General features: G+C 35.1%; 2 protein-coding genes across 3 annotated transcripts; both read left to right on the top strand.

The window, feature by feature from the left end:
* Nucleotides 1–7,109: 7,109 nt before the first annotated feature.
* On the top strand, nt 7,110–7,690 carry RB195_008596 (uncharacterized protein; the record flags this gene model as incomplete). The annotated part of the gene is made up of 3 exons (XM_064195168.1): nt 7,110–7,228; nt 7,293–7,460; nt 7,534–7,690. 3 exons carry the CDS (start codon nt 7,110–7,112, stop codon nt 7,688–7,690), a joined length of 444 nt encoding a protein of 147 aa, XP_064046313.1.
* Nucleotides 7,691–12,691: 5,001 nt separating this feature from the next.
* On the top strand, nt 12,692–18,287 carry RB195_008595 (uncharacterized protein; the record flags this gene model as incomplete). 2 transcript variants are annotated; one of them, XM_064195166.1, is made up of 8 exons in its annotated part: nt 12,692–12,798; nt 13,443–13,466; nt 13,622–13,719; nt 13,789–13,859; nt 16,770–16,856; nt 17,098–17,246; nt 17,941–18,090; nt 18,197–18,287. In XM_064195166.1, 8 exons carry the CDS (start codon nt 12,692–12,694, stop codon nt 18,285–18,287), a joined length of 777 nt encoding a protein of 258 aa, XP_064046312.1. The 2 variants fall into 2 exon arrangements, with proteins under 2 accessions (XP_064046312.1, XP_064046311.1); XM_064195167.1 differs by lacking the exon at nt 13,443–13,466.

The following is an 18,287-nucleotide window of genomic DNA, read 5'->3' as shown; positions in this document are numbered from 1 at the left end:
AAATAAAGAAATAATAAATACAAACGATAACATGAATAAATAGATAAATAAAAGAAGGACTGTAGTAAAATGGTGATTAAATAGTTCTAGTTTCAGTTTTTTGTAGTTTTTTTTTCTGGATGATTTATGCTACAGCGGGATATTTAAATTTTTAATTTTTAAAAAAAGATTTAAATGGTGTCACAGTACACCACATCCACGAAAGAAGCTTAGGAACCTCAATCCATCTGATCCAGAACAATTTCTGGAGTAGATCATCACAATAGTAATGTTCTGCATAGCTCAACAAAACCGCTTTCACTCTTCCATTGATGGATGGATGGACGTGTTTTCTTTCCGTGACGCTCATTGTGTTGGAGAATCGTTGAATAGATGTCCTGCTCACTTTTTCTGGATCTCACTGGGGAATATACGCACGGAGCTGATGCACATACATTTGAAGCAAATAGCCGGAGAAATCTCAACAATCATCTAGAAAATGTCGGTCTATGGTCGGGTAAACTTCGCGCCAAGACCTCCCTCGATTTCCCTCAATGCGTTGATACCGTAGATTTCCAATAGCTCTGCTCTAAACAAGACTAAAAATTATTTTTGTTTGTTTTAGCGCGGCTAGCACGATTATGAGAGCACTTTAGTGAGAATTACTATTTAGATAGATAGTAATTAGTAGATAAGAGCTTGAGTAATTAAATTTGACATATAATTGATTTAACCTACTTTATTAGTATTTTATTATTATTAAAATTGCACTATTATTATTAATTATTGTACAATTATTATTAAAATTAGTATTTTCTAATTTTATTATTTTCATCATTATTATTTTTATTTTATTATTATTTGTCATTATTTATTAGCATATTTTTATTTGTCACCAGTTATTGGTAATACTTTGATTTATTACTTTATTTTTTTAAAAACTTTATTCTGACTTATTTTGATTCGGTTATCGCTCCAGGACCACATATTATCAGCTGCAAGATGGAATTTATTGCTTTACATTGAGCTGTTCGAAGCTCATGGATGCTCATGCTTCTTTTTTCATCACAGCAGCACATGACTTGCTGCTAGCAATTAACTCAACCCGGGTGCGTGTGTTTGTGTCGAGGAGGAGGAGGAGGGTCGAGAATCATCTCGTGATCCTCCACCACCACCACCACCCCCATGTGATATTTTTATGAACTCTTAAGAAAATAGACAACAAGCCTAAAGCTTCGTCATCCATTTCGATTAACTTCGAATCGAACAAAGTACTCTGAAGAAAAAATGGAAAGCAATCTGAGTATAAAAATATTTGTTCATTAGTAGGAATTTAAGCAACAGCCAAGATTGTTAACAAACTGTATTACGGCTAACGTTTCGACGTTGTCGCCTTCGTCAGAGCCTCAGTAGCCGCGCGTTGCCGTGATGTTAGCGGATATCGAGGATATTATTTGTCGCTAAATTTTGTTAACAATCTTGGCTGTTGCTTAAATTCGACTATCAACCAATCTTGCAATCTCTATGCCAAGATTCAAGGAAAGTCGAACTTTTGCACTTCTAAAAATGTTTGGTTTTTTCACTTTTTATTCTCAATCCTAGAAATTGCCTTATGGAAGAAGTCTAGGTTGAAAAAAAAGAATAGAATTCCAAACGAAAGAAAAAAAAGATGAAAAATGAATGTGAATAAGAGCAAAACGTATGATAAGTGTACCGTAATAATAATAGTAATAATTCTGTGATAATAATAATAATAATAATAATAATAATAATAATAATAATAATAATAATAATAACACCGTAAAAATAACAACAATTCAATGGGGTTTCGCAAAAATTTGTTAAAATTTGTTGAAAACAGAATAGGAACAAAAATAGCCTATGGCAAAACGTCTGAATGACTTGACTAATAGCATGAATTTATTAAATACTTCTATTTGTAGTATTTTATATTTATTTAGATATTTATATTTATTTAGATATTCTTATATGTATGTATCACGGCTACATAGCGCTCATTTGTTCTTACCTAAAAATAGCCTGATTTTTAAATATCAGGCAAATTTTCCTCTATTAAAGGCATCACGAAGCTGATGATGTTGAGATCTCTCGACGAATAGATAGAGATATGGATGCAGTTTATGTATACGACAGTGATCTTGCTTAATTCTCCCCAAATAATCCAAGAAAACGCGCGGGAAAAGAGGCTGGTGTGATCCCGTCCGCTCAACGATGCAACTTATTACGGGCAACAGAATGCGAGCAATCAGCAACGCGTCCACGATTGTGCGAGCAGGCCCATTTTTGCTGCTTTACTTGACTTATATTAGTTGTGGACTGCAAACAGTGCCCCCGTTCTATCGCGTAATAAGTTGCATCGTAGTGCGGAGAGTGCATAGCACACAGCTGCAATTGCAAAGCACGAAACTGTTGCACACATTTTTTTTCTGGATGCTCAGAAAGAATCAACTGTGATCACATTTATATTCGTAAACTACACCTAACCCGCTTTCTATTTGAGGAAAGATCCCAAAATCACCAATTGCGTTAAACGTTATTTAATTAATTTTAATTTTTTTTAGTTAAATTTATTTAATTCACCATTATTCCTGCGAAAGACATTGTAAGAAAATCGCTGTGCATTTGTCTTTTTTTTTCTAAAAGTCTACAAAGCTGCAATTATGCGTTAATAACGGTAAATTAACGGTTTTTTCGGTTTTATATAATCAGCACTTAATCGTCGATTAACTAGCACTTTAGTGGCTCGTTCACCCGGCTGAAGCGCTCATTTCACGGCAAAATTCGTTCTAAGAACGTGAGCGCACGTTCTTAGGACAACTGTCACTAATCACTTTTTTTTCGCTTGACGAAAACACATCAAACACAGCGACTGTCAAAACAGCAACTCGTCAATTCGGCTGACAGTGAAAATCGCCTCCGGCTAGGCCACGCCCACAAACAACATATGACCGCACGGTTGTTCATGAGCTGTTTTATGGGCACTTTTCGTGCCCCACTTACATTTCGAACTCATTTTCACATCTGGAATCGTATAGTTGTGCATCAATGAGCTGGTAGCTGTTTGTTTTCTTTTCTTTCTATTCATTTCAGAACTCTTCCAGATTGGAGGTTGGTTTAAAATTTGGATATTTTTTCTCCAAAATGATTCTGTATTAAGTAATATCAGATGTCGAATTGCTGAAAAATAGCTGGTCCATTTGTATTTTTTTTCCAAATCTTCAGAATCTCACAGTGGAGGTCATTTTAATATCCCGATTTTTTTTTCTCTCAAATGATCTTGCATAAAAAAATATCCCAATAAAAAATAAAAAAATAAAAAAATATGAAGATAATATCCTCGAAGAAAAGAAAGTTTATTTAGTCGATATTACATCGTTTTCTTGACTAAAAAAAAATAATATTGCGCATAACTTGTACTACAAAGGGAATAAAAGGTGCTCTAACTTCAAAACACGCGTACCTTCGATAGCGGACAGCTTTCAAAAGTGTGACTTTTCACATTAGAGCACCTTTTCTCCGCCTGTAGTACGGGATATGCTCAATATTATATTTACACCAGAAAAATTCTATTTATTTAAATTCTTTTTCTTCTCTTGATTGTAACTTGTAGATCACGAGAAAAATCTATTTTAAAAAATGCAAAAAAAAATAAGCTAGAAAAACATTGTCTTTTTCACGAATTTTGCAGAAACAATCCTAAAGTTGCAAAAAAATTTATTGAAGCGATAAGAAAGTGCAATAAATATTAGACAGTAGCAAAGCATATAGTGTTAACACTAGCTTGATTACCATATAAAAATTACCGTAACCCTTTTCTTCTGCGCCAAGAGATCTCCTAAGACTAATTCTCTTTTTTTTTATCCTAAAAGTAGCATGAATAAGACTGTATTTCTGGAGAATGACCCAGTAGAGCTTTTAAATAAACCACGTCAATGTTTACATGCAAAACAAACGCACACACGTGAAGATGGCCGTCTTCTCATTCGCGGATCGATGGGATTTTCGAAAATCTCCAACACAAAATAAAATTTAAATAAATATAAATACTAACTAAATAGTATGTATAGTAATATAAGTAGAACTATATATGGTATATTTTGGTACTGTAATATTTTAAAATAATCACCGGGAAAAAATATTTTTCTGTTACTGTAACCCGCAAACTATAACAATAATTGTTAGTTATGATTTAGTTGAATTTTCATTTATTTCTAAAAGTATATTTAAGGTGTATGCATTTAATACGTACAGTATTAGTATTTACTCATTATTACCAGATTATTAACAGTAACGGATCAAGTTAGTGACGACGCCAAATCCTTAGCGCAATTAGTAATATGTATATACAAGATAATACGATAATATAAGATAATTTAGGATATTTTTTTAATTTAGTTAAATAGCACTTATTAATTTATTTAATATGATAATTCACTCTTTACAACAAATTTTTGTTTTAACTTAACTTACAACTTTTTTAACTTTTTTATAACTACTACTGATAACGTTTTTATCTACCCCTGTCCCGCTTCTGAATCGTAAGTTTTCTTCTGTTATGCTCGGCTTATAGCGACTAAGCCATCAGTGCGTTTATTCTTTCGCTGCACTTCTATACATACAGCGCTACGTAGCACTACGTTGATTTGTTCAAGTTTATATTGGCGTGAAAAGTGCAACCCCCCCCCCCCTTACCTCCCTCCCCTCCGTTCCTTTCCCTCCGCCACAAAAGAAAATCGTCGTGCAGTCATGTGATCCTGACGTAATTTTGCACTTTTTTTTTATAAATACATAGGCACTGTATTTATCATCGGTCGTCAGATATCATCTCCAATGTTCTTTTCTATTATTAGGCTTTTTTTGCGAAAAATCGCAAAAAAAATACAGCTCTAACGTGCCAGATCTATAGAAAAACTGAATAGCCTTAGGCGATATTTCAAGAACGTCTTACTCATGCCAGTAATTAGACCAATCAAATATTTATTCAATTCTATTTAATAAATTATTATTATTCATTAATTTTATTTTAATCGCCTATTCATTTGCCTTGTTACTTCATGCCTAGTACGACAAAAATCATCTAATCTTAACAAATATATAAATAATAACAATATAAAATTGATAAATAAATAAAATATTTTAAAATAACTATATAAACATAATAACAAAAAATATTAAATACATTCTGATAAAATAATTCCAACTTTATGAATCCGTTATTCCAGAAATTCCAGAACCTCCACTCTCATCTGGATTTAAATAGGGGAAAGCAACATCAAGAAGGCGCTGACGTCGATTCGTTAGCGTTTCAACTGAAAATTCAAAAAATTGTCACCTAATCCATAAAAACATCAAATTCCATTTTTTTCGACGTTTCGGTTCCTGCTAATTTTTTTCTGGAGGAGGAAAAGAAAAACAAAGATTACTTTTTTAATCAGTTAGAAATTATGAAAATGTATAAAATGAGATCAAACAGAACGAAAAAAAAAGTGAGGGGAAAAAAAGCAATTGTTATTCTATTGCTATTTGTTATTCTTAGCTAGCATTATTCATCTTTTTCTCAAGAATAAACTTATCTCCTTTTTTTTATCTTTTTCCGTTCGATTCAATTCATTTCTTTTTTCTTTTCCACATACAATTGTCTTTATTCACTCAGCGATCAGCTGTTCAATCACATCTTTTTCATTCAATAGTTTATCATTCATCACTTCGTTCATTCATTCTTCATTCATTCCTTCAATCCTCTTTTTCTTTCGATCATTCAGCCACTTGTCTTGCTCATTTATTCAATCTTTCGGGTCATTCATCCATGTTTTATTTCTCGCACCTATCCTTGATTGTTCTTCCTACTCCCTTTATTTGTTAATTTCATTTTTCAGAGGTAAATCCTTTTTTCTTCCATGAATTTCATCGCTCGTTCTTCCATTTTATTCTTTTTTCCTTAATCTCTGTAATTTTCGGATGAAAGGTTGAATGTTAATGTTCAGCAACGACCTGGAAGCTCATTGTTACAGAAAATTATTTTTTTTCTTGCTTCACAAAATTCACCCTCGTTCTCAACTATTTCTTGTATTTCTTTCCAATTTATCAAATTTACTAGTAAATTTCTTCTGCTACTTCTTTAATTCAATAGAAATGTTGCATGATTTCAACTCCGTTTTCTTTTTTTATTTCAAATTTCATTCCTTCTTTGGCATTTCTATTGAATACTTCATCCTTCTCGAACTCATCCTCGGAGTAATGTTGCTAACTTATTTTCCACTGTAACAATCCTGTTACCAGCATTAATTTTGCAGTTTTTGTAGCGCGCCGGAGGCTTTTTTTCCTCCTCATATTTTCCTCATAATAAAAACCCTTGAGTTTTTTTTTTGAGTTTCTAGTCGTTTCTGTTCTGACCAATCAATTTTCCACATCACAGACTGGTTTCCAAGAAAAAGGATTAACGTTGACGACGATCGCATTTTGGGAAAAATTAGACCGAGCACTTTTGTTCCGTCCGCGACTGAAGCCCACATATTAGTGTTATTATTATTAAAATAAAAAAAAATTAAGATTTTTTGAGATCACAGTATATAGCTTCACTTAAAATAGAATTAAATTACTCAGGAGGCAAAAGTGACAAAAGTGGGAAAATAGCCGACTCAAATTTAAAAAAAAAACAAAAAGAAAGAGAAAAACTAGTGTTGTCTACATGTGGAGTACACGTTCCCATGGGGCCAAAAAAAAATGTAGTCAATATTTGGACCACGTTGTCGCCAAGGTGTTAAGAAAAAATTCCAATAAAAATAGATCAATGTTTCTTAGAAGCCGGGAAACTAGCAACTTTCAGAGATATATCAAATTTCAAAGGGTTTTCCGTATCACTTTATTTTTCTCAGGGGAAAAATATGCACTTTCTTAGCGCGCTTAGGTCTCGAAATAGCTTCTGAACACTCACGAAGTCAGTGTTTTTCAGCTTCCATCCCTCAGAAACGGATTTAATCCTCGCTTGGCAACATATCGGAAGCTCCGCCCATTTGTCACGCTTACGTTTTTTCTTGATCTATTATTAAAATACTTGTACTTTCGATGGCGTCTTTAGCTTCATCGGACACTTTGAGGTTCATTAGTTAATGTACATGACGTTATTAGACTCAACCGACGTGACGTCTACAGCTTGGAGGATCGTCATTATGGGACTCGAGGACGAGTTCCATCAGCTCGGGGACGAGTTCTCCGTCCCTGTAATGCTGTATGCTTTTGCAGATTTGCTGGCGGATATCATGCATGTGTCTCAACTGATTTGACGTTTATAGCTTGGAGGATCGTCATTATGGGACTCGAGGACGAGTTCCACCAGCTCGGGGACGAGTTCTCGCCTTCCCCTGTAATGCTATATGCTTTTGCAGATTTGCTGGCGGATATCATGCATGTGTCTCAACTTATGTGACGTTTACAGCTTTGAAGGATCATTATGGTGGGACGTCGAGGACGAGTTCTCCCAGCTCGGGGACGAGTTCTCGCCGCCCTTCCCTGTAATGCTATATGCTTTTGCAGATTTGCTGGCGGATATCATGCATGTGTCCGACTGATGGATCAGTGTATTTTTCTCGGACCGACAAGAAAATTGGGCGTGTCTCAGCAGCTCTTAGAGCGCGCTGCTAGAGCTGCTATTACACCACCATCATCACCACCACCGACGTATGGTCTCTGAGCTTTTGAATTTATCTTCCGGAGTGGATGGATGGTCGGTTACTGGACATTCGCGCCAATAATTCACTTTTATTCGAAGATCATCGTGTTTTTATCTCTCCTCCGTAACGTTCTCAAAGGTTTCTGATCAAAAAACTCATTGTTTATCCAAGCCATTCCATCCTATACACTCCACACATCATCATCTATCGAAACCACATGGGACCCACACTACATCTATCAGCATGCCGGTGAAATTCCGGATTTTCTCTGTGCATTCATTTGAATTTCCACAATCTGTGATCGGTAGTTGTTTTTTTTTTGTAAATTTTTAAAATTCATCCCTGTCTTAACTTTTTTTCTCTCCTATTCTTTTTTTGAGCTACCCACTAGTAAAAGTAATTTCATTTCTCTAATAAATTGGGTAATTTTGAATTTTTTCGAATTTACCCAACTTACACTAGTGAATTTCTTCTAGTAGTTCTTTAATCCATAGTAGAAATGTTATAGAATTTTAAGTCTGTTTTCTTTCTCTTTTTTTTTCAAATTTCATTTCTTCTTTGACATTATTCTGTGAAACCAGCTCAGTGAGCTGAGAACTGCCGGTTTTTCCTCGCACAAATCTCCTCCAAAACCCTCTGAGTCATTTGTTTAAAAATAGAGTTTTTTTCATGGATTTCAAGTGCTCCTCATTCGTGTATTTAGTGACGCTAAGGTCAACATAGTGGGCTAAAATTATAGAATGATGAGAGGAGAGCGGGACGGCACTAATATAAGCATGGATGGTGGATTCATTTGAATCGCTTCAGCTGACTAATTCCAATTTTTCATCCTTGAACTTTTTCCTGCTCATGCTTTAGTGCTAGCTAAAATTTATTACCATCTAATATCGTCGTTTTTAGTGCTAATTAAATCTGTCAGTGATATATTGGTCAGACTATTCTTAAATTAATTTTTTTTCTTTACTGAAGGCACACTTAGACTCACCTTTACACTTTTACCTCAGCTTTTTACTTTTACCTCAGCTGACCTCATAATTCTTCAATAATAACATTCTTCTTTTAATAATTCTTAATTAAATTAATTAATTAATTTTAATAACTTAATAACTTAATACTTAATAATTCATAATTCTTCTTTTTTTTTCTTTAATTTAATTATTCTTATTCCCAACTATTCCAATCTCGTTAATTTACACCTACGCAGCATTTTTTCCCTCAGATCTATCAAATCCACATGGGATCCACACTACATCTATCAACACGAACGTGAAACTGCAGGTTTTCTCTGGACACAGAGAAGTCCCAATTTCAAAAACGTTCCCAGAGATTCCTATCTCGACAGAAAAATTAATTAATTAATTAATTAATTGGTACCTAAAGACAAATTAGATCCCCGTCAGTTCACCTCAAATGAAACTAATTAAGCTAATTGATCCTTTATCCCGGATAGCCATCCTCAGCGAGTCTAACAACATTTCATTGTTAAACTCTGCAAGCAGTTTCTGTTTCTATCTCGTTTAATAATATTAAACCTCGGTACAGCTCTACACCTCATCAAAAATCAATACAGTATCAAACTACAGTACCCGGAGCTTCCTCTTTATCATTTTTTTAGGCTAGAATGTTCTTGGAACGAGTTCCATTGGATCTTTGAACACCGTCGGAGTGTCAATAACTTCAGGAAAATGTAGTCGTGTAGGTCTGTGAACTGCCGTAATAACTTACATATTACTAGTAATGTTCTAGTACTACGTAACGACAAGAATATAATACGCTATTACAATAATATATATAATAATATAGTAATAAATGAGAATAATATATAATAATACAATAATAAATGAGTAGCAGTATAATAATAAATATGATATGATAATAGTAATATATAATAATATGATAAATGACAAGGATAATATAATATAATACAATAAATGATAATAATACAGTAACAATATAATGACATGTAATAAAATAATATGTAATAAATGTAATACACAGGTATGAGCGACCAATTCTATGCTCCGCCCTCAATTTAATTATCGCTGAAATTTTTGATCTCGACGTAATTCGTTGAATAAGAAACGCTGACAGGAAAACGGCTAACGGATCGCTTTCAATTTTTCATTCAGACGCTCTTCATAGTGGGCGGAGCTTCTGGCGACTAGCTCCGCCCACTTATCTGTTGAGTTCTCCGTTCGTCCGATCCGGTGTATATGTTCACCTTTTCCTATACGTTCCTCTTACTAATTTCCCCCTTATTTTTATTCTTTTGGAAAGTAAGAAATTATTATAATAAAATATAGAGGAAACCTTCTTTTCCTGGTTTTCACACTAGTTTTTTTTTCCAAATCTTTCCATTAACTCATAAATTTGCTACGTAATTTCACTAAAAGTTGGATTTTTCGTAGATAATAGATCGATAACACAGATAAGATTTTTTTCAGAGGTAGATTCAAGAAATTATCACATTATCATCTTTCATTACACACCAAATTGTTTACTTACTAAAAAAAATAATTTCCACACACCCAACGGCTCGAAAATTTGCTCCGTAATCGCAAAAAAACATCGAATTTTTTCAAGTAAAAAGGTTTTCACTTTTTGGAAATGTTGTAGAATCGGCTAGAGACATTCCATGCTGTTGCAAAATCCCCAAAAAGTCGGGAACGGCTAAGTGTTTGCATTTTGTTTGGTTCCTAAACGATCCTGGATTACTGGGAGCAAAATGAGATTCAGCAGTAGTGGAAGAGACGAAAGGTTCAGAAAAGCTGATTAGTCTCAGTCTAACACTGACTTCGTCAAATTTTTCCACGTAAGTCAGCAAAGGTACCTAAAATTTTTCCAAGCAACCCGAGGAAAACACCTAAAATTTTTCCACGTAAGCCAAGAAAAATACCTAAAATTCTTCCATGTAAGCCGGAGAAAACACTTAGAATTTCCTAACAAAACTCTACATTTCTCCAGTCTACATTTTTTCTTTCGAAAACAAAGTTTTTTTAAAGTGAAAGCGAACCATTTACTTGAAGAGAATAAACGAGTTCCCATTTAATCATTTTTCGTGGGTTCTGTCGAAGAGCAGGTTGGAACATTAATCATTCAAGTTCCGAGTTTATTTCTCTGTCAAAAACTCCTCATTTCCCGGAACACTTAACTTTTTCGAAGAAGTTGAACGAAAAACCGTCACATTTAAACGTTTTAAAGAACGAAACTTTATTTGACATCTGTTTCTGATTCGTTGCTTCACATCTGCAAACGTTGAGTTATACAGCTGCTACTGGATTCCCATAATTATTTAGACTCAGATAGGGATTGCATAGCTACAGTATTCTTCAAAAAACTACCGTATCACTGCTGCAAATTGTAATCAGGAAGATGTTAAAAATACTTTCAGCTGTGTATTTCCATTCCACTAAAATAATATAATCAGGAAAAAAATCGTTTCACAATGATCTCTCCTAAATCCATGTGAAAATTTTTTGACTACTTTCAAATCCAGGAAATTTCTCACACAATTCCCCCACAATTTTTTGAACTCGCAATGTAGCTCGTCGACGATAACAAATATTGTAGGTTAGTAGCAAATCGCGTATTGCTTATTACGCGCCGCGAAATCTGTTTATTTGGCTATTTATTCGGCTTAGCATAGGCTGTATATATGGATAAGCCTAGGAACGGATAATATGACACGCACAACAACAATTTTTACGGATGATACAGGCAAAAAAAAAACTATTCGCTTTCGCTTATTTTTAATCGAACAATTTTCAATTTTAACGTTTTAACTCACACATTCTTCTATCTTTCTATTACCACACTCAACCGAAAAACGTGCATTCAACTATTAGCGCTTTTTTTCCGAGAATTCTGTCAACTGTCCCAAAAGTTTCGCATTAAGGTGGCCACGCATCATACAAATTTAAAATAAATTTTATGGTTGCTCAAGAAAAAACAGCTAAGTTTTCTCAAAAGCGTCTCAAATCTCACTTTCTACGGTGCTAAACTTCTTGGCACATATCCAAGGCGCATAATCTGGCCGATATCCTACAAAATCTATAGTTCTGACATTTTCATCCTGTCCCAGAAGTAGTGCATATTTTGCAGCAGCAAAATGCATGTGTAGATCTTGTTTTATCCCAAAATAATTTTTTTTTGATCCCAAAATATACTATATATATATATATATATATATATATAATTAAAATACATACATTAAGTTATAATAAATAAATTCATTTGTTTTTAAAATTTCAATTTACTAAATAAATTTACAATTGTATCATTAAAATTATTAAAATATACTATATATATTATTAAATACTAAATATATCTCGTGATTTCTAAAAAAAAAAGATTATGCTCAAGATGGTACCACACAAGTGTCCCAAAAATCACGCATGACCGGCTAAAACAGCTGAACTCACTCCTCGGCACCGGTTATAGCTATAGTTCAGCAACAAAGACAGTCTGCCAGTCAGTGAAAATCGAGGATTTTCTCTCAGGAACAGAAATACTGTGCGCTTTATGCGTTGAACACACCATTGTTATACTTGCTAGTAGTTTTTCAACAAAACACTCCCCATGATTGATCGATACCGCGATCATTTCAATCAATATTTCATAGGTTTCAATGTTATTTCATAAATGTTTCCACCACTTCGTTTACTTGTATTACAATGTTACCGTAACTTTTCAGTAAAATTTCTTACACTGTGCGGTTTTTTTGCCTCAGGAAGAATTTTCTATGGAAAAATTCCCGCCATCATTCTTCAAGACAGCTTCGTCTGCCAGCTGTCTGGATTTTTTTTCACTCATTAACAGACATCTTAATGTTGCAGTACATTTAACCAGAACCACATTGCTGCAATCTTCTCACTCGCCTGATTCTCTCTGATTTTCTTGTTTCGTCGCTCGCTCGTTCTTGAGCGCTTCATCGCTACATTGCGGATACGTATTGACTTATTGATTTGTGACAGATGTCGTTCATTTTCAGTGTCTATTCATATCAGCTATCAGCGTAAAGAATGGGGAATACTAAATCAGCTGGCCTTAAGGATGAAACGACTAAGCATAAGCCGAAATTGAGTCAATCCGAAAGGAAAATCTCACCAACTCATAAGAAAATGTCCAGGTAGATACTGATTTTTCAAGGAAAATTACTATGTTTTTTTACAGAAATTTTTCGTATCAAGAAATAATAGTTGTGAATTAAGACATCGCTTTTTGAATCCTCTGGAAAAGATGGGAGTAATTCTCGAGTTTTCCCTTTTTTTCTCAGAGAGATAAACAAAAATTAGCTTGATAGTAATAACATCGAAAGATTTATCAAAATAAATTACTAATCAGTGATTTTCGGCTGCAAACTTGTTTATTTACTTGTTTACGTATTTATCTACCATATTAGAATCTCATATGTTCACATATTTATTTTCATTGGTCCCTTTTTATCTACTTTCATCAATACATATGTATATATCAATGAAAGGTACCTTAAAGTCACCCGTTGTTCACTATGAAGAGTCAATTTTTTTCCCGGGGGAGAAGGAAGCATGATGGGCGTTTACGTCCCAGAATTTCTTACTTATCCAATCGCTAAGATCAATTAACTATAATTTAATCGGATAATTATATTTAATTATTCGAATGATCTGCAATTCCTTCGAACCATTCGTTAGAACTAACCCAACCGTTTTTCATACGGTATTTCCCACAAAAAAATCAATATTTGTTAATTTAGCAAAAAAGTTTCATTTTTTGTATTTGTTATTTTCACAGGAAACTGCACAGCGTTGACAGCAAGTAAGTCCTCCGATCAATTATCGATCAATGAAACGCTGGTAATATTAATTCTGCAGTGATTATCCCTCATACAAAAATACATTAATCCCTTCCAAATTTCTAACATATTTTGGAGATCTATATGCGCTTGATCGATATATCGATCCCTATTTCAGAGCATCCATGTCATCTCAGGGGAATCGTAGACCAATTCTAACAGTGAGTCAACGAGCTATTATCAAGTACTGCATCGATAATTCCAAGGATGATATCGGTGAGTGCTAATCGATGAAGCTAATCGATATCTATGATTATGGTCACAAATGTTGATCACACACTTCAGCTGATCGTATTATACGACGAGCAACGGAGAAGAAGGACGACTTTAAGGGATTTTTGGATAATCTACCGAGGGTGAGTACCGTAACTCATAACGTTTCGCTTGTAGTGCATGTCACTCCATGTGTCTACAGTAATCCAACCAGGAGCAAATCCTTCAAGTAGTCATCTCATCCGAACAACTGGGCTTAAGCCCCTCCGCAGACCCATATGAAGTTAATATGAAACGGAAAAAACCCCAAATTACTGACTCTCGATCGATTTATTGATTTTTGTCTACCAGTAACCAGTACTTTTCAAACTCGTCCATATGGTAAAACAAAACAAGGTTTCATGTATTCTCTTTCCAACTACAAATAGAAGAAAACTCGTTCAAACCACCTCATCCATGATTATAGGGAATTTTTCCCGATTTTTCTCAATTTACTTCTCGTTTTTCGTTTCCGAAAAGTGAACGGCAGTTCCTAGCATAAAGAACAATTAATGGTTGCAGAAAAACTAACTAGTCGCTTGAATCCCAATAAATCCAAACTCTAATGAGTTCCCAACCTATTCACATGGTTATAGTCGTTTTTTTATTGATTACTATGATTGATTGCCTATGTGCCTGAACAGCTGTGCGCCATGGACTGGTTTTTGACGTCGCTGTAGACTGAATGATCGGTCTTCTGGGTGTTTCCGGCGAGAAAAGCACAATATAGGGACGTCTACGAGTGGAATATCCCTCGGAATCAAGGATAATAATAAAACTGCCTCACCTTGCACTTCTCTCCTGTTTCTAGTGGTTCTGACAGATGACGCAAATCTCGCGTTAAAACAAACGACGCATCGACAACAGCAACAACGTCGAAAAATCACTCTTAACTAAAACTCTGGGATTTTCAAGGATATCGCTACTAGCGAAGCAGGATTAGATTCTATCTAGTAGTCGAAATTCCAGGAAAAAGAGGGAAGAAGTTAGAGTAAAAATCAGAGATGTATAAAGAGTAAAGTACTCATCTAATCATATCAGGCTTCGGTTAGGAATGGTAAGCGGACCATTTTCCTAACCAACCATCTCTGAGCGTAAGTTATTTAGCGCTCTCTCGATGTCGAAAAAATAGCGCAAAATCGCGAAGGACATAGAAACTTTAAATTTTTCTCTCTAATGTAGAACTAAGCTAATATTTCTCCTCACTACATGTGCGTACAAATAAAATACAATGAAGTATACAAAAAGAGCAAAATAGGGATTAAAAAAAAATACATTGTATTATTCTATTTTCGGAATTCTCTCAATAAGTACAAAAAAAGAGATATGATTTTCGAAATATCTGGTAATAAAAAAGAGATTATAATTCCAGTAATTAATTGATTAACTAATTAATTGACTTTTATGCTGCAATTCAAAAAAAAAAAAAAGAAAATGTAAACGAGGTTATCTACTCTCAATCTAGAATCTCTCCATTCAAAAAATTTAAACAACAGTAATGATGAAGGTGGAGGCGTTCAAAAAGGAGAAGTAAGATTTTTGTTGGAATCATATTAGTAAAAAAATACTAGTGTTTCGTTATGATTTTTTATTATTCACTGTTTTATTCTATTAGAATTTTTAAAACAATCTTTAAAAAATATCTTTTGAAGGTTAGAATGATAGCAAGGAGCTGAAGAACTGAGGGGAACAAATAATAATGAGTACTCGCCTATTTTGGGAGTAACTAGCTGAACTTTAGACCAAAATTGATAGAACTAAATATTAAAAAGTTTCCTACAGGATTCAAAACACAAAACATCTTCAGCGTCGTCGAAATTTTCTCATTTTTCAACGCCTTCTCGTAATAGAGAAAAATGCATAACCAGTGAATTCCCCATCCTCCTTAGTTTCTCTTTCTTCCTGAACGATAACACAATGAACCCACATAAGTAAAAATTACCTACTGGCGGAGAAATTTTCTCTTACACGTTTTATTTTCCGAAATTCAATTTTTCTATATCAAATCAGAGACCATGAATCAGAGCTCTTGTTTTACCAAACGATGCAACTCTTTACATCCAAAGAACTAACGAAATGAAACCGCATAAGGTTGATTTTATTATTCGTACTAGTATGAAAGAGTTGTGAAGAGTTTATTGTGCCCCGTAGTTTATCGTCTATAGTGCCTTGTCCACGTAACGATGTTTTATTTCGTCATTAGACCTATTAGTGCAAAGAATTGCCTCGTTGGTGAAATTGAGCCCTATTGATACTCCTGAGCACTTGGGCTTCTATCTCTACCTTAAATCCTATATTTATCCTATATTTCTACCTTCAGGGAATATTTCGTCGTTATTTCTAAAAACTACATACATTCCGAACTTTACCTAAAAGTGGAAACGTCGAAAATTTCATCGAACACTACTTATAAGCCGGATGAAAACATAAAATTAAACATTCCCCAGCGCTATTAGCCGAGCACTAAGCAGACACATTTAAAATCATGTCAAATAAATGCTTCAAAACCTTAGGTTCCATAATTTTACAGAATCCATAGTTTTTTTCTTCTGACAAGGGATCCAATCACACTTTATCTATTAGCAGCCTGCACCAGCAACAGTTGCTATTTCGGTACACATCAATCAGATCTCCGCCGTCCCAAAGAAGCGCGGGGGCTGGGAATCGGCCGAAAAAATCGTGATGACGCAAATTTGCGGACACACTAGCGGAGGACTACAAACGCCTGTCACACAACGCCGGAAAAACAACAAAGATTAGGTTGTGGCATAAGATTGATACGTTATGTGAGCGTCATCAATGATCGGTCGGATGGAGTAGGTTGTCCTGGACCGCTGGAGGAGTGCTGTCCTCAAGATGATCCCGAGTGGAATTTTGAGACCCGAGGTTTTGTACTGCTCTCAAGGACCGTCTCTTTTTTTTATATAATACATAGAATTCTTCCCAGATGCTCACTAAAACATGAGTCACATTCACGTCTGTAGTACTCCTACAGTAATTCATTGGTTTCCTAGGCACAACGCGTCGAAGTTTCTGATGCGTTGCGAGTGTTCCTCAACGGAGTATGTGACAACCTCATGGACTCAGAGGAAATTCAACGGGTATGTTCTTTTTTCAGGCACTAATATATGAAATGGCCAAAAAAAAACTCCGCGAAAAAAATACAAACAACGTGGATTTCACACATTGAAATAGTTGTTACTCGAATTCGGGCGAAAACTGGTCCCCTGTGACACATACATGTTCGAGCGAAAACTGGTCTTCAGCGAAAATTGAAGCAAGCGCTATCAAAATAACTGTAAACAGTGTAACTGACCGCGTCCTAACATCACTTTGTTCCAGATGTCGGAGGAATTCGGCGCCTTTCATGTCCCATTCCGAACGTATGGCTTCAAACCAGATTTTTTCGCATGTACCGCTGATGCTGTAACCACGGAATGCACATTCCTTGATCAAGCAACACATACGCCAAGTGAAACTGCCGGAGCATGGTATGATGACTTTTTTCATTCGATTGCTTGCTGAAAAACATCAAAACGTAACTGAAAATATGGACAAAAGAAAAGCATCTGTCCCATAAGTCACGCATGGACAACTGATTTCTACTGAAAACTGACCTACTCTGAGATATCTGCAGCGGAAAATCTCTTCTCTCCTTAGCCTGACTGACTTTACAGAAGTTCCCCTGATCTCTTGGTTTACAAGTCAGCTTAAACGCTTACAAATATCCACAACGATCATAACAGCACAACGATCAATCTACTATCGATTGGTTATGGTATTACGAGCAATAAAAAAAAGTGTTATTGAAAACGACCAAAACTGAATGAAAATCGTAATGAGTCAGAATTTGCGCGAGAAAGAAAAATGATCTTTGTTTCTCAATGGAAAAAGTTCGCTTGTCCATGCTTTATTTTTGGGACATACTTCACGGTCATACAGAAGCAATTTAGAATCACAATGACAATTGAAGAAATCTATTATCCCACAAATAGTTATAAATATGAAAAAATTATTCTATCAAAAACATTTTCCTGTCAAAATCATATCACGTTATGGCTATCTTTTTTATGGCTTACTAGTGCTAGTAGCCCATGCGCAAGTTTTGGGACACACAGACTAGTGCTAGTAGCCCATGCGCAAGTTTTGGGACACACATGGAACAAGATAATGTTATATATTTAGGTCAACGCTAAGCGCATTTGTGTTCTCAGCGGTTCGTGACGGTTATTACGCAGAGCTACGACGGCAACGTAAATCTAGTAATGCGTTTCGCAATCGACCGTCTGTCGACGTCAGTTCTGACGGAAGTGTAGCGGACGGCGGCAGCAGAAGGTACGGGTTTTTTTTTTGTTTTTTTTTTCTGGAGGACGCTTTTTTTCCGAGGAGGGGGGACAGGAGTGGATTTTTCGAAGATACCACGTATCTTACCACCATTCAGGTCCGCTTCACCTACACCAGATGAGATGTCACAAAGCAGTGGACCTAAGGAGAACACCACTAATTATTTGCTGCCACCTCAAGTCTATTGA

Source organism: Necator americanus, chromosome III (assembly GCF_031761385.1).
Source record: "Necator americanus strain Aroian chromosome III, whole genome shotgun sequence".
NCBI lineage: Eukaryota > Metazoa > Nematoda > Chromadorea > Rhabditida > Ancylostomatidae > Necator > Necator americanus.
The sequence above is the reverse complement of the archived record's forward strand: the minus strand, read 5'-3'. Positions and strand labels throughout refer to the sequence as shown.